General features: G+C 33.7%; 1 protein-coding gene across 1 annotated transcript in view; it reads left to right on the top strand.

Annotated features, from left to right (window-relative positions):
- Window positions 1–5,669: 5,669 nt before the first annotated feature.
- Window positions 5,670–15,820, top strand: part of LOC111087586 — a gene marked incomplete at its 3' end in the record, with an annotated part of 37,839 nt that continues 27,688 nt past the window's right edge. Inside the window, exon 1 of the mRNA XM_022394728.1 lies at window positions 5,670–5,764. Coding sequence (XP_022250436.1) covers window positions 5,695–5,764 — 70 coding nt within the window. The remainder of the gene's footprint in view (window positions 5,765–15,820) is intronic.

Below are 15,820 nucleotides of genomic sequence, written 5' to 3' on the forward strand. Positions count from 1 at the left end.
AGGTTGTTTTCGCCGCACGACACACAACCGTGTGTCTTGATCTCATCTGGTATAAAGTTTAAATGAAATATTTAAGAATTAGGTAAATTACTCAAGTAAAACTTGGTGGGATATCTCTCACGTACTTTTACCACAAACATTACTCCTTACAATTATTCATTTCATAGTCCATGCCAGTATTCTGGTGACTCATTGGATGCTTATAAAAATTTGGTCACATATAAATATTTTATTGCTGGTTGTATTAAATGGAACGTCCCCAAAAGAGATTTTTCATTCTATCCCAGTTGAGTAACCTCCATTACTTAACATTTCACTATGTACTACGTTTAAGCTTACCGTTAATTGTATATAACACATACGTGTTTATTTATTTGCACATAGAAACAGTGAAATTCTTCGAGTACGTATAACCATACTAGGACCCGTGACATTCTAACAATGAATAGCACGAATAATACAGCTAGTAGTAAAAGGTATTTTGCTAAAAAACACAAATAATTTTGAAAAGAGCCAAAAAACTAGGCCCTTTCCAAACATACAGTTACTAGTAAGAAAACAAAAACTAGTACCCAGTTTTTATATAGGGAGGCAGTGACGCTGGAATATGAGAGTACGTATACCAAGGTTTTTGGGACAAACATTTAGGTACATTTCATCGAAATTTCAATTTTACCCTAACTTTAAAGTTCAAATCTGACAATGTTTACTATTAGTACGCTTCATTTCTCACTTATGCACAAATATCAAGTGTCAAAACATTTGTAGGCCCCTCTAAATAATTATTTTGGTGGGTCAGAAGCCCCTATTTCCTGAGAGGTAGATATAAAAGTACATGAAAAAATGAAAACTATAGAGGTCTGGGAATGATTACACTAGTCGGCCTTTCTTTTGCAAGCATTACGATTTTCCAGAAAGTTTCTTATATCAAGCCATCATATATGCAGGTGATCCATTATGTGTGTGTTAGAATCCAATACCCAGACTGGCTAGCTGGATTACCGTCATTTTTGGTAAGTTAACTGAAAACTGCCCGAGGTATACAAGGCTGGTTTTTTTTTAGAATTTTTGTCTATGAAGGGGATAAAAAAGACCCTGAAATGGGGCTTTGAATTTAAAGACGCAAGTACTTAGTCAGTTAAATGAGTCAATTATCACTTTCCCTAATGCAGGATATGCGATTGGCATCTAATGAGGTTATGGTGAATTTTATAACAAAAGAATGAAGGAAAGGGAACATTACCAAACATTGTCCTTTATATAATTTTTGCTTCTTTAACGGGTATCTTCTGCTAGTATATATAATGTCAGTCCCTGGTTATATTATTTTTCAATTTATGCGGTATGCAGAATACTTGCTGTTAGCGAATAAACAGTAGTTACACGAATGAGTGACGTTAAATGAAAATTCTCTATACGTTTGTAGATTAAGACAAAGAAAACCAGTTGCACAAGAGGTCATGTACAAATGCGCTGTGTTATTGTTCTGTGTAAATCTAGCCCTAAGTTGTCACATGCTAAATGAGGCGTGAGTTTATTTGCGTTTATGTAATTTACAGTACTACGTTAAATCAATTCAATATATATTTTAGTTATTTATAATGTCAGTTAGATTTAATATATAGCATTAATTTTCTAAAATAGTAATAATTACATCTGCCAAATGTGATAGGCATGGTACATGAAGCTCTACATACGACAGTTCTGCTTCGGTGTTTAGTAATTAGCTAAGTAGATCCAAACACGTAAGGTGTTTTGGGGTTCAAGGCGAAAACAGCAATGATACCCAACAAATGACATAAGGCTGCCGGAATAGTCACAGAGTTTTTATTTTGGGTTTGCCTATATTCTTTATTAAGACTAATTATTATTAATTGTTATTATAGAATTTTAGCAGCTTTTCTGTTAAAAATGTTGATATAATTATTTCGTAGCTAACACTAAGATAATCTTGAATAAAAATGAAATCTTAAAATGGAGAACTTCTATTTCATTGCTCCGTCAAGTAATAAATTTCTAATCGAAAACTAACGTGCGTTAAAGAACAACAAAAATAAAAAACTTTCATGGACAATGATGTTATAAAACTACAAGTATTGCATTGAATAATTCGCTGTTTTTTGGTCAAGTGGTAAATGTTTTCTTAAAATTAAATCTGTAAGTTTAGCAATCGAATGAATGTTGTTGAATGTGAAAATTTACTTTTATTTTGTCCCCCTCCCTCAACAAAAGAGAGGCAATTACACTACATACACATAAGTTCCTGAGCTTTTTTGGATACCATAAAATATCTTATCGGTTTACATATAGAATAGTATATCGCAAATGAGCATTAATGTTGCATAACAAAACAAACGAAAATTAACATTAAATTCATATTAATATACTTAATGTATACATAATATGTCAACGCACCTGTTAATCTGCCTAATTTGCTACCAGAGGTATAATTCAAAAGCTTATAATTTGACTTAGGGCACAAATTTACTTACATTATATTTCGAGATATTCAGACCACATTAATATATTTGCAAACAAGCCGTAAGAAACTAACTTATTAACTGGTTGCTTGTATGTCTAACGGGTGTAATTCGAATGGATGAACAATGATGAATACAATGGTTTTGTACAAAAATAAAGTTAACTATACCAACCTCACCTCCTAATGTATAATAGGTCTTCTTTTGTAGTTTATTTTGGGACATCGTAGTCAAACACTGGCTCTGTTATGCTAATTCTTAGTGTTATAGATCTAAAATAAACATATATTAACTTTCAAGCTAAATTCATATACCTTACGTCTAAACGGACGTACATTATAGTAAGTAACTATGTTTATATAATTTTTTTTTCCAACATGCTGCTTACTTGTGCTAATTTTATGAGAGTAATATTTGTATAATACATCATTGTGGGGGAGACAGAATGTTTATTTAGAATTTTCGCGAAAAGCTACTCATTGAGTTATTTGCGCTCAGTGTCTCTAATTTTGAACTAATAAGCCAAAAGGAATTCAATTAGTCAACACCACCTACCGCTAACTCTGAGTTTACTTTTGTTTGATCTTGGCCGAGCGCGACTCGATGGTAGCATATCGGGCTGTGTAATTGAGTTACCATAGTTTACCATAGATTTGAACCACATTGTAGAGAATGGTATTTTATGTTAGTTTTATAAAAGGCTAGATTCATCATATTGAAATTTGCAATATATATATATATAAGCGGGAATAACGCTCTCTCTCTGTCTCAGTGGATCTGTTCCTTATGCACACCTTTAAAGCTACAAATTTCAAACTCGGGGTACAGATACAACTTTGTGCGAGAAGTAGCATGGGCTATGTGCTCGAGGCATCAGATGGCGCAACTTTAAGCCAAAGTGACCAATATAGCAATTTTTGGCAAACAGGACGACCAAAAAAGTCTGGCCTTTTCAATTTGGTCTCAAATTGAAACGGACGGATTTTTTGGTAATGTGTAATCAAGAGGGCTATTATTTACATTTCTTCTCTGTGTGAGGACTTCTCCTAATCATCCTATCCATGGTAAATTATATGTTAAGACAATTTAAAAACTTCGTGAAGCCTTCATTTGTGCTCTTTCTTCTACACATACATGCCTACTTTCTAACTCCTTAACTGAAAAAGGCTGGTGCTTTCTTTCGAACATGCGCGCACACTCCCTCAACTAAATAGGCTTGCTTCAGCCATATCTTTTACATGTACTCGAAAAAATTAGCTATACGATGACTTTACAAAAACGTTTGGTATCAGCACATTTTTATTTACGTTATGTTGCAACGAGAAGAGAATAAATCAATTATTCATTATAAATGGAACTATAATAAAGTCAGAATACGTTGCAAACGACACTTGACGACACAGCAGAAATCAGGACACCAAAAGGCAGAGAAGTTTGTATTGCAGACTTCAAATCTTATACAAGGCACAAGCAACAAGCAGGAGCAATGTAACATTGATTAAAATAGCTTTAGCAATTTTTTTTTGCACATTGTTATTTTTATTGATTTTAATCAAAATATTTAGTTAGGTAAAGAGATAATTTAGATTTTAAAAAAAAAAAATCACGATTAATATGGTTGATTTAATCAAAACTTTGCCTGATGCTTCACGATTCCACCAAAACGAAGGTTAAGCCTATCTAAAAATACAGCAAAAGCTAAAAGTGAGAGAAGGGACAGGGAAACAGAAGAAGAGAATTTGTTTGTTTGTAGTTATGCACAAAGCTATACAACGGGCTATCTGTGCTCTGCCCACCACGGGTATCGAAACCAGGTTTCTAGCGTTGTAAGTCCGCAGACATACAGCTGTGCCACTGGGGGGTAAAGAAGAAAGAGAGAGAGCTTCAAAAAATCTCTTCTTCTTTGCTCCTGACAGCAAAACAAAAAATATTATGTACAAAGGAGCTTTACAGTAGATCAATAAATTACTATGTAAATGAAAACTAAGTCAGTTAAAGCCATTTTCATTAGAGCAGCGCCGGGTAAGGAATAAGCGCGAATACAGAGTATTCTCAGCATACGCATAAACATAGTAAATGTATAGATTAGCATTCACAGACAAAATTTCTAAAGAAATTAAAGAGCTGCTAATATACAAAGGACGTCTTCGTTATATATTTGCTACTTTTTTATTTTTCGGGCCTACGATTTCCGTCTTTCATTTTTCAGTCTGGTCAGTTTTTTTTGTCTGAACAAGACACGTGTTTACGCGTCCAGTTGATTGATACTCTTCGTATTAGATATCTAATTATTGATATACACATATAACTATTAGCATTTAAACGAAATGTTTAAAAAAAGTCCGCCAGTGGGACAGTAGTAAGTTTATGGATTTACAACGCTAAAATCTGGGGTTCGATTCCAGAGGTGGGCACGGCAGACAGCTCAATGGGGCTTTGCTCTGACACAGACTAATTTAAAAAATATTGCAACAGTCTAGGACGGAAACATAAATTTAATTATTAGGCATACGTCATGTTACGACATGTTCAGGAAAAAAACAAGAGGTTGATAAAATTGACAAGTATTTCAGAATCAACAACAAAAAACAAATGGATTATGAATTAATATTTAACTGTGTAATCGACATACAGTTAAATAATTAATGATAAGACTAACATAATTTAATGCATTAATGTTGTTCCCTGGTGGCTCAGCAGTAAATTTGACGGCTTATACTAATATTTGACAGATTGCAGAATATATTCCACAAAAATAATATATTATATAAAGCAGGAAAACATAACTTTTAAGAGCACAATATTTACATAATTGGTCTGTGGTAACTATGGCTGGGATGGCCCATTTCTCAATACACTATAATTAACCTTGGTATAGAACTAACGTCATGAACATTTGGTTTCCAAGCGAATGTACATCAATAAATATATATATATATATATAAGTTCGTAAACAGTGTCTTTTTGCAAGGTTACCATGGCGATCGACCCGTTTTCAACTAGGCTTTCTTCAGTATACTGTGAGTGTAGATCAGTGCACCTAGCAACCGTTTGTTTCCTTAGGTGAGAGGTAAACAAAAAACTGGCAACCTCTTCATTCCTCTCCGCTCAAATCACAATGTCCGTGGTAAATTCAAGTCAAGCAACACGTGCCTAAGGACGTTCGAAAAACTATAGTGTTAAAGTTTGTTTAAATTTACGATTATTATCTGTAATGATGGAAGGCAGACTGAAGTCGTTTACCTTTGTCTTGACTTTTCTTTTAGCTTTGACCACTGCCATTGGTAAGTTCACAACTTTATTTTTGCATGTGAGAGACTCCTTTTTAAATCAAGCACAAAAGGTTAAACATACTGGTTTAACAACAATTTTGTGGAAGACAACAAAATCGATCCCCCAATGTGATTTCACTTGTTTTTTTTTTTAGACTTGATGTACAATGAAACAAAACAAAAGCGAACTTATACTATGAATACCAATTTGTTGTCCTATTAAAACAATATAGAAATCTTCACACACATATATTACACCGTAGAATCATCGTAAGTCTATTAAATTGTACTACAAAAAATGATGTATTATCCCTTAAGAAGCCGTAATGGCAAAACATCGGTTAAAATAAAAGTTATCTTATAATTATCTGGAGTGTAAATGCCTTTTTTCTCTAACTATATTATCAAAACTTGTACATCCCTCCAGTATGTGCTACAAATTCTGAAAGTATTAAATAATATTGTTTTAAATTAGTTATAAATTGTTCAGTAAAACACCTGAGCTATCCATAAACTTCGAAATTACATTGACCTTTTCACGTTGTGGTCATATTTAAGCGGATCCATATAGTTCTTTAAGAAAAGCAAGTCTTTCTTATTACCTGTTAATTTCAAGTTTAATTAACACAAAATTCGAGTTTTTCTTTCAGCAAAGGCTCTTTTTGAATCGCTTACGCTTTAACAGCAGGACAATTAAGCCAGTTTCAAATGATTTTTGACTATGACACGTTTCCTTAATAACTTTGCAGGACAATGTATTAAATTAATATTGGGACTACCTATTAACATCCTTTTAAACGCTACCATTAACATCTAAGAAAGAGAGAATGAAAATCTTTCATGTAATCATATTTTTCAAAATGAATGACACACACGTTTATGTATAGTACAAGCTGAGAGCATAAGAATTGAATAAAGGGCTTGAACTAATAAATTAAATCAAGAATTTGTATTTGTATGGATAATCTATTTCACACATAATTTACTTTACAACTAATTTATTTCACACCTACTTTATTCCACTTTACATAAATTGTGTCACAATTACTTTGCTTGACTTTATTACTTTTACTAATCCCTCTCTACAGCCTCAGTGTTTGTTGTAACTCTGAGTGCTTCTTGATAGACCACATTAAAAGTTCTTCCTCCTTCCTGGTTCAAAATAAAGAGGTTTCTTGGTGATGCTACTCTTGAACACCCAACACAGAATTAATAATGTGAAAAGCAAGGGGTTTTCAGATGTAGCCCTGACACTTTGAAGGTCTGACCTCGTGCTTTGGTTACCATTTTTCCTGGCAACAATGTGAATGTTTGACATTTTTAATGAAAGAACTAAACTTTTTCCAAGAAAAACTCAAAATAAAACATTTTAAGAATATAAATTGGTCAGAGATTGAGGAGTCATTAGCTAAATAAACATATTTTGCTGTAGACGTGCCCCAGGGTAGATAAGACCGAAAAGTAACCATTCTGTGACGTGCCCCTTGATCCAATGCATCATTCTACCAAGTTTGGTTGATATTGGTCCAATAACCACGGAGTACTTCGCGGACAAACAAACATTTTTTTTTACACTTTTACAAGTATAGATATTGTATCATCTCTGTGCTATATTTGCGTGTTAACCCTGATGGAGGTTTGTTTGCATGTATTGTAGTTGTTTAAATCTCGCAGAAAAATTCGACCTGATGTAAATATCCATTTTTTATTGTATATAAAACAATGGTTAAGTATCCATATATTTTAACACACCATTCAATGAAAGATGTTGCATATAAGAGGATTGGATGAAGAAAGATAGTTTATCTCTGACTGCCCAAAGGGCAAATCCCCTCGAACACCTGTCGTGTACAAACAAAAAGCTTCCCCAGATATAACGTCCGTTACAAAGCTTTATTCTAACCAACTCAAAAATATTATACAACATTTGTGATTGAATAGGTAACACAAACAAAAGACTCATGTGCTGCCTACGCACTCAATATATTTATTACTTGTTTATAATATTATTATTGTTTTAACCACAAGTGCTGACATGCTTTAACTTGTCACGAATTATTCAGCTACTGAGAAAACTGGGTGGGTTGGAGGTGGGCATGTTTCTTCAAGGTCAGCATCTTTTATTTTCAGTGCTTACTGTATGCAAACCGCAATACACATCCAAACGGTTTATAACTAAGTTCCTTCGGTGAAATCAACCAAATTTTAGTAGCGAAAAACTTGCAAATTCTTCTAAAAGTAATTTATTTTAAACGAGTGATTGTATTATCATCAGTTCTGTAACGAACATTTGAAGAAGCTTGTAACGTAAAAATATTCAACGGTATTAATAAAGTAATATCCAACTTCTCAGATTTTTAGTTAAAAGTTTCTGTCCATAAATTAGCGTAACTTTTCCCCGTCTTCTGGTGTGACAGCGGTAAGTTTACAAACTTACAAAGCTAAAATTCGGGGAATCCGGGGTTCGATTCTCCACGGTGGACACAGCGGATAGCTCAATGTGGCTTTGCTCTAAAAACAACCACCCGGATTTTTAATTTGTTTATGTTTCGTCAAAAGAAATTATACTTTGTTATTCAATAAAATTTGTACAAAAACTAAGTTCGGAAAAGTTTATGTATTTAGGAACTAAAAATAGATTATTATTCTGTAAGGATTGATCAAACCACTGTTGCAGATTCAAAGAACGGCTGGCCAAAACTAAGAGGACCAAACAGGAATAAAAATGTTACATCCGACATGGTGTCGTTAGAAGAAATGTATTGATAAAACAATAAGAACATTACATTTACACCAATTGCCAGAAAACACGGAATTGTGTAAACAAGAAGTTGGCAAAGAGGTAGTCGCAACCGAAAAGAAATAAAGGAAGTATTAGACATCAAAATTGAAAACTATGGGCTCACAAATGGTATCAACTCGTCTATATAAGAGTCAGTTTTTGTGAGATTCACTGTTACAGAATATGACAATCTAACTCATTCCAGTCTATCAAACTGCAATCGGTGGTGAATCGGATGTTGACTGCAGCGCGTCACATCAGCCTAAAATCATTAGTGGACTAACTTATAACAGCATTTTTAGCATACTTTGTTTAAATGTTACAAAAATTGTCACTTTTATATGAAACATGAGTACTTGTGCTTTTTTAAAAAATTGTTGGATAATAATAATATGTTCTTTCCAGTTTTAACCTTAACGCCATACTATTTTTGTTCTCTTCACAATATTACATTCGTACTACAGCGTTGTTTCTCAACAACACGGCTTTTAAACATGCAATTTACTTATTAGAATCGGTATAAGTTTTTCTAATCAGTCACGTCTAGACCCCTATCTCATAACGAGCTCTAGAAAGTTTTTGTTTGTTTGTTGTGAAGCACAAAGCTACATAATGGGCTATCTATGCGGTGACTATCATCAGTATTAAAACCTTGATTTTAGTGGTGTGAAGCCTCACACTTAACGCTCAGCCATTAGAAAGGGAGCATTCTCGAAAGAGTTTCCAAACTTGAGATTAAATAATTACAAATTATTTCATGATGAAATACTTGTTAGGTTTGTGCAGTTTGTTGAATAGTGAAAAAAGTACTTTACAATATTTTGAATCAGTTAGTATTTCTTGAATCTTTTTAAAGGAATCGTATACCTGAGATTAACCAATAACAGGATAAAAATAAAACATTATTTAACGACATTGCTTACCTTATACAACTTCCTGAATTAGCCACGACGTAATAGTAGTCCACCGATTTCATTTTTGTTGTAAAAACAAAGCTACATAATGAGTTATCTAGGTTTTGCCCATAGTAAGTATCGAAACCCGATGTTAAGCGTTATAAGCCCACTAATTCTCTGAGTAATTTCAACTAAAGATGCCGAAATATAGACAAAGTATTTGGGTTGATGCTACACCTAAACATATAAAACCTATTCCTACCATTGTTCTAAAGTTTTGCTACCTCTGGTTTTCTACAATCTATAGAACTTGTTCCTACAACAATCTACATTTTCGCGCCATATTTTTGCTACCACTGTTTCCATCATATATATATGACATGTTCTTATCACCGTTTTAAATTTTCACACCACATTTTTGCTACTACTGCTTTGTAGAAGCTCTAAAATAGGTGTTCTAACTCTGCACCTGTTCTAAGTACTTGCACCACACTTTTGCTACCACAGTTTCCTATAATTTATAAAAAAAAGCGTTTCTAACTATCATTGATCTAGATTTTTCCATGTTTTGTGTTCATAAATTCTATACGCTATATTTCCAGCATTATCTCTTATTACATATTACAACTCCTTGTGATCTCTATTCGAGCAAATATCTTTAAAAATGATTCCAAAAGCTTTTAAAACTATACATTCGCTAATGTAATTTTTTTCTTTCATCATCGAAATTGTAAAGGAAGACTGGCAAGATCAGTGACTAAAAATCAATATTAGGCTCAGTATTAAAGTAGTTTCTAATTGAAATACATATAAAAATTAACTTTTTGAGACCTGTTTCTGGTCATTTACATTTTGCCAGAGAGTACGCTATTGCGAACAAAAAAAAGCTTTTGAATATGCAAATACGATGAACGTAAAAGGACATTTCGTCATGTCTGACCACTACATATGAGAAATTCAGGCAGATTATGATTCCATTTAATGCTTTCATTTTTTATAGTATTTTTTTTAGAGAAAAAAAAACAAGACTATGTTATTTTTCATTTATACGTTTGACTTGTTTTTGGCTAGAGGGAGATTCTTAATGTCACGTAATGTGCGCCCAATAACAGATGCCATTATAACATTAGTGACAGAAATGAGATTACTTAGGTAAAATTAAGATAAAACCAGAACCAACTTCAAGATAATTCCACATGGTCAAAGCGAGATTGAAAGTTTGCTGAAAAGGCTAAAATAGTGTGAAAACGATTAAGAAGAAAGAGGTGAAAACCGGAAGTAGGAGACGAATAGTAAAAGAAGATCATGAAAAATGAGATAGGAGCATAATAAGAATTGAATTACAAGAACAATACATAAGATTTATAGAAGAAGTTTGGATACAGATCACTTTGATGTAAGACAAGATAGAAACTGTACTTACTCAAGTTTAAAAGTCGTAGGAGATGTACAGAAAGATTATAACATCAAGATCGAAGAAGCCATAAGAAATTTACAAAAAAAAACATCAACATCAAGATGAAACAGTTACAAATTGAACTGGAAAATGCAGTTACTCCTCTCTCTGCGATTTTCAAAAACTTCAACCTAAAACTATGACTAATGGAATAGGAGAACACGTTTGGTCTATACCTCTTTCTATTGTTTCTGTTGCCTGTGAATGAAGGACTCTCCAGAACTATTCCAGCTACAAGTTTTATGGAACTTAGTAGGCCAGTTCAACGATCTTGCCCAACTGAGAAATCAAAAGATACAGATGGAAAGATATTGCGGGAGGCATACCAGACGCAATTTGAAATAATTTCGCAAGGAAAGAGATGGGTTGATGAAAAGCAAACAATTCATTTTGTTGCACATTTAAAAGGACAAACAACATTAATCAACCTCCCAACAGAGATCCGTAACAAATACCACTCGTTAGTGGCTACCTTATCAAACAGACTTGGGGTGTTACAGTAGAAGGAAGTTTCTAAAGGAAAAATTACCTTAGCTGAACTTGTGAAATATAAGGAAAGACTTGACCAATTATTTTATCCAGGTGTTCCACATCAAATGATGGAATCTTTGGCAAGAGGCCAATCCATATAAGTCATAGTGCAAGAAGAAATACGCATTAGGCTAAAACAAAATAGACGCTCTTAAGGGAAGTTGTTTCGTCAGGAATGTAACTTAAACCAATTAAAGTTGTATATAATTAAATAAATTCACTTTTTAGGAATTATGATATTACAAGATCAAATGGTCTACAAACATCAGCTCCCTCTGATGAAGGTCTAGAAGAAATTAAACGAAACGATTAATTAGACAACTGTCAAATCAGTATATAAGTAAACCACGGAAAGAATGTGTTTCAATTGTAAATTTAATGAGCATGCTGCCAGAAACTACAGAAAAAAATCAATTAGATAGATATTTCCTCAGAATGCGGGTAGTAAATCAGAAGACAGGGGGAGTTTCAACTGCGACTTAAGAGGGCGTATTGGCAAGAACTGCAGAAAAAACTTTTAGGAAATATATCTCCTTTCAAAAGATGACGAGAAAAGGAAACTGCTATGAGTGTTGAAAACATGGAGGTTATATCCAAGACTATGATGAATCAACCGTTGATAATCAACCAAAGAGGTGGTATCCTGAGGATTAGAATACTCCATCTGCCCCAGTTGAGATCAATAATGAATGTTATAAATACTCTAGTTGACGAGTTAGCATGTTCATTAAATTCAGCCTTGTAACATGTTGACTGACATTGGTTTTACAGCTTCCATCATTCAAAACGATGTGGTAGTCATTGGTGAGAAATTGCCTCATGAGGTGAAGCAAGGGGACGGATTGATGTAAACAGCAAATGAACATAACGTTCCAAGAAAAGTTAGAAGTCATCTTCTTGGTAGAGAGCTTCTCAACAGGACATAATATTTGGCTATTAACTGACATAGAGGAAGAGAATAATTTTGGGAATAGACTTTCATGTGGAAATACAGCTGTGACGTTAGACTAGCTTTGAACAGTTTCAAAGTGTATGGTCAGGAAATACCTTTGCACCATACGACAACTACACCACCGGGGACTGGATTTTCAGTGGCAACAAAGATGGAAGTACAAGATAATGAAGACATCTAGCCTAAAGTACAACAAAGTAAAATCCAGAAAGACAAATGATTCAAGCCAAAATTCACCCATGTGATCGTCTTTGGACGTACATCGGCGAGTGAATGACCAACTGGTCAACTTTAGGGAAGATTTCATCAGTGGCAAGTCAACCTGCTGAAAAGCCCAAAGTAACTGTTGGAACCATTTGCAGAGTATCACCAGGAATGGATCCACCAGTGGATTCCCTCGATCATTTACCTGAAGAAAACTTTCTCAATGACAAGACATTCAGTGTTAATAAAGAACAAGGGGTCATTTCACAAAATAATAAACAAGAGGGGAATCCTCAAAAGCCGTGGCACTTGAAATTATTTTAGGCAGAATTAGAGGGAATTAATCTATGAGACTTTTTTATCTTTTTATTAGCTATACCAAGCGTTGGGCGCGCGTATACCCGATTCGATTTTATTACCATCTACTATCTTGGATATCTACCAGCCTACTCTCAAATTGAAATTTTTTTAGGCATGATTAGAGTAAAGTAATCTATGAGACGTTAGGCGTGATCAAACACATCAAGCGAAAGGATTTGACTTCCTGAGTCCAAAACTATAATTAGATCTCATGTCGGTCCGGAGATGACGGAGCTATGAGCTAAAAGTTTGTACTTGAAAAAAAACAAAAAACTCAGAGCCCTTTCAGCTGTGGGGGCGATATAATGTGATAGTCGATCCTACTATTCTTTAGTTACCAGTAGCTAAGAGTGGCGGTGGGTGGTATTGACTAACTACCTCTAGTCTATCACTTTATAACTAGGACCAGCTAGCGCTGACAGCATTCAACAAGCTTTGCGCAAAATTCAAAAAACAAACAAATACATTCTTGAAAATCTAGGAAACTTTTGTTTGAAGTTAAGCACAAAGCTACACAATGGGCTATCTCTTCTCTGCCCACCACGGGTATCGAAATCCTGTTTCTAGCGCTGTAAGTCCGCAGACATACCGCTGTGCCATAGGGGGTAGGAAATTATACTTATAATTCTGTTTAATATTAATCAGATATTTAGTTATTGTTAAACTCTTCATAATAATAATTATTCTTTTGTTTATGTCAAAGACATAAACATGAAATAATAAACAACAAGAACAAATGCAATAATAAAGTGGTTAGTCAGAATGATTTTTGTGACCGACCCAAACGTCTCCCCAGATGAAAAAACAAAATATTTTCATTCATTGTAGAACGTTTAACAATAATAAAAGAAAGACATGTATGTAAAAACACTTCTTAAATTTACATTGTATGTCATGTTCTCAGTACTGTATCCTTTTTACTTCACTATGTTCAAATACATTTCTTGACCTTCGACTCTATATTCCATTCACTTCTCATGTTGTATTGCTTAGATATTTGGTATGACATGACATACTTACTGAGGCGTTTTTTGTTGTTTTTTAAACTAGTTTGAACACTGAAAACTATGGATTTGACGTTGTGGTGAACGATAAGCAAATTTCGGCGTTTTCTTTTTAGAACATTTCTTTTTTTTAGAAAATATTATTTTGAAAAATCAAAATATTCAAACATATAAATAAACATATAAATAATCCACACGAATTATTTTAGAAAGGTCAAGGGGTGAACGTAGGCTAATGGTTAGCATATCGAACGGTGGATTTGCAGGCCGACTAGTTTTGTTAACACATGCATCATCATCAGGGCTAAAATCTTCAGTGTTAGCTTATAATATATTCAGTTACAAACCGTTAATGGATGAGTTCATTTTCAAAAACAACGTTAGGAAATGAACTCACCCATTAACGGTTTGTAGCCGAATATATTCTAAGCTAACACTGTAGATATTAGCCCTAATGATGGCAACTATGTTACCGAAGTTAGTCGCCTGTAAGTAATAATAACTATTTTACCTCTCACTGTGCCAAAAAAACACGTTAGTTTTGTGTGTTTTTTACTCTTAATATAGTAGTGCAATGTGCCTGAAAAGAAAGTGTACAGTTTTGTTTCCGTTGACTCCATTGACGTGAACTCAGTGTCAAAAAATGTCAATGTTTTCTATGTGTTTCAAAGATGTGCTACTCGAATAATAACTCTGATAATGACGTTTTGTTCAGTCCTTCTTTCCACGACAATAAAATGTAAGTTCCAGACTGACATTCGATTCACCACATGTCAGCTTCGGGGAATTCCACCCCTCACCAGTAACTCTGAATAAGAACAAACCTTAATAAATAAATCTTGATTTATATAATAGGGTGAAAGGACACTAATTATTAAACTATGAGAATAAATGAATGGTTTGTTTGTTTTAGAGAAAAGCCACATTGGGCTATCTGAGTGTCCACCACGGGGAACCGAGTCCGCGATTTTAGTGTTATAAGGCCGTAGACTTAACAATGTCCCTTCTGGGGACATTAGTGAACGGTTGTATGTTTCTTTTTAATAAAGTAAAAAAAAAAAAAAAAAAACAAATCAACGAGAAATTCTGTGTTTATTGTACTTGTAGATACAATATAGATACAAAATAATACTAATAATAATTTTATATTCATTCTATTGTTCTAAAGTTACTGGAATCCTCTCTACAGATTCTATATGCATTATCTTTCTTCGTGAAATATTAAAGGAAACCACATAGAACAGCATGAATGGCGTGGCGACACCAATACGCGAAGTTTTAATACATGCGTATTAGCTTAACTATATCGCTGCTTCATAAGGAAATCCAGCTTTAAACATATTTCAATGAATGAAAAGTATATAATAATTTATTTTCGACATTAAAAAAAGAAAACTTTAACTGTTTGTTTATTTTTACAAAAAGCTACAAGTCTCTCGATGGGACAAAGCAAAGAAATCGAACCCTAGATTGTAGCGCTGTAAGTCCGTAAACTTATCACTGACTTACCGGAAAACTATATTTATAATACTATATTTACAAATTACATTAATAAAAATATAGTAAAACCCTCAAGTACAGTCCTAGAGAAAGTCGTGTTCTTGTTGTTTGGAGAGAACTTTTATTTAAAATTGTGTTCTGTGATAAAGAAAGGGTTGTTGCATACCGTGCTTATTTTTCTGTCTGAATCTTGAATATCCAAAGTGTGAAATAATTTATGTATCTTTGTTTGTGGTGCGATTGAATAGACGGCGCCACATAATGATTATTATTTCGGTCACATATGTAGATAGATACATACACTGAATGGTCACAAGTAAATAGACACCTAATTTTTCGTCATTTAACTGATTTATGCAAACTAATTTGTGTTCACAGAGCAC

Source organism: Limulus polyphemus, unplaced genomic scaffold, assembly GCF_000517525.1.
Source record: "Limulus polyphemus unplaced genomic scaffold, Limulus_polyphemus-2.1.2 Scaffold2338, whole genome shotgun sequence".
Classification (NCBI taxonomy): Eukaryota; Metazoa; Arthropoda; class Merostomata; order Xiphosura; family Limulidae; genus Limulus; species Limulus polyphemus.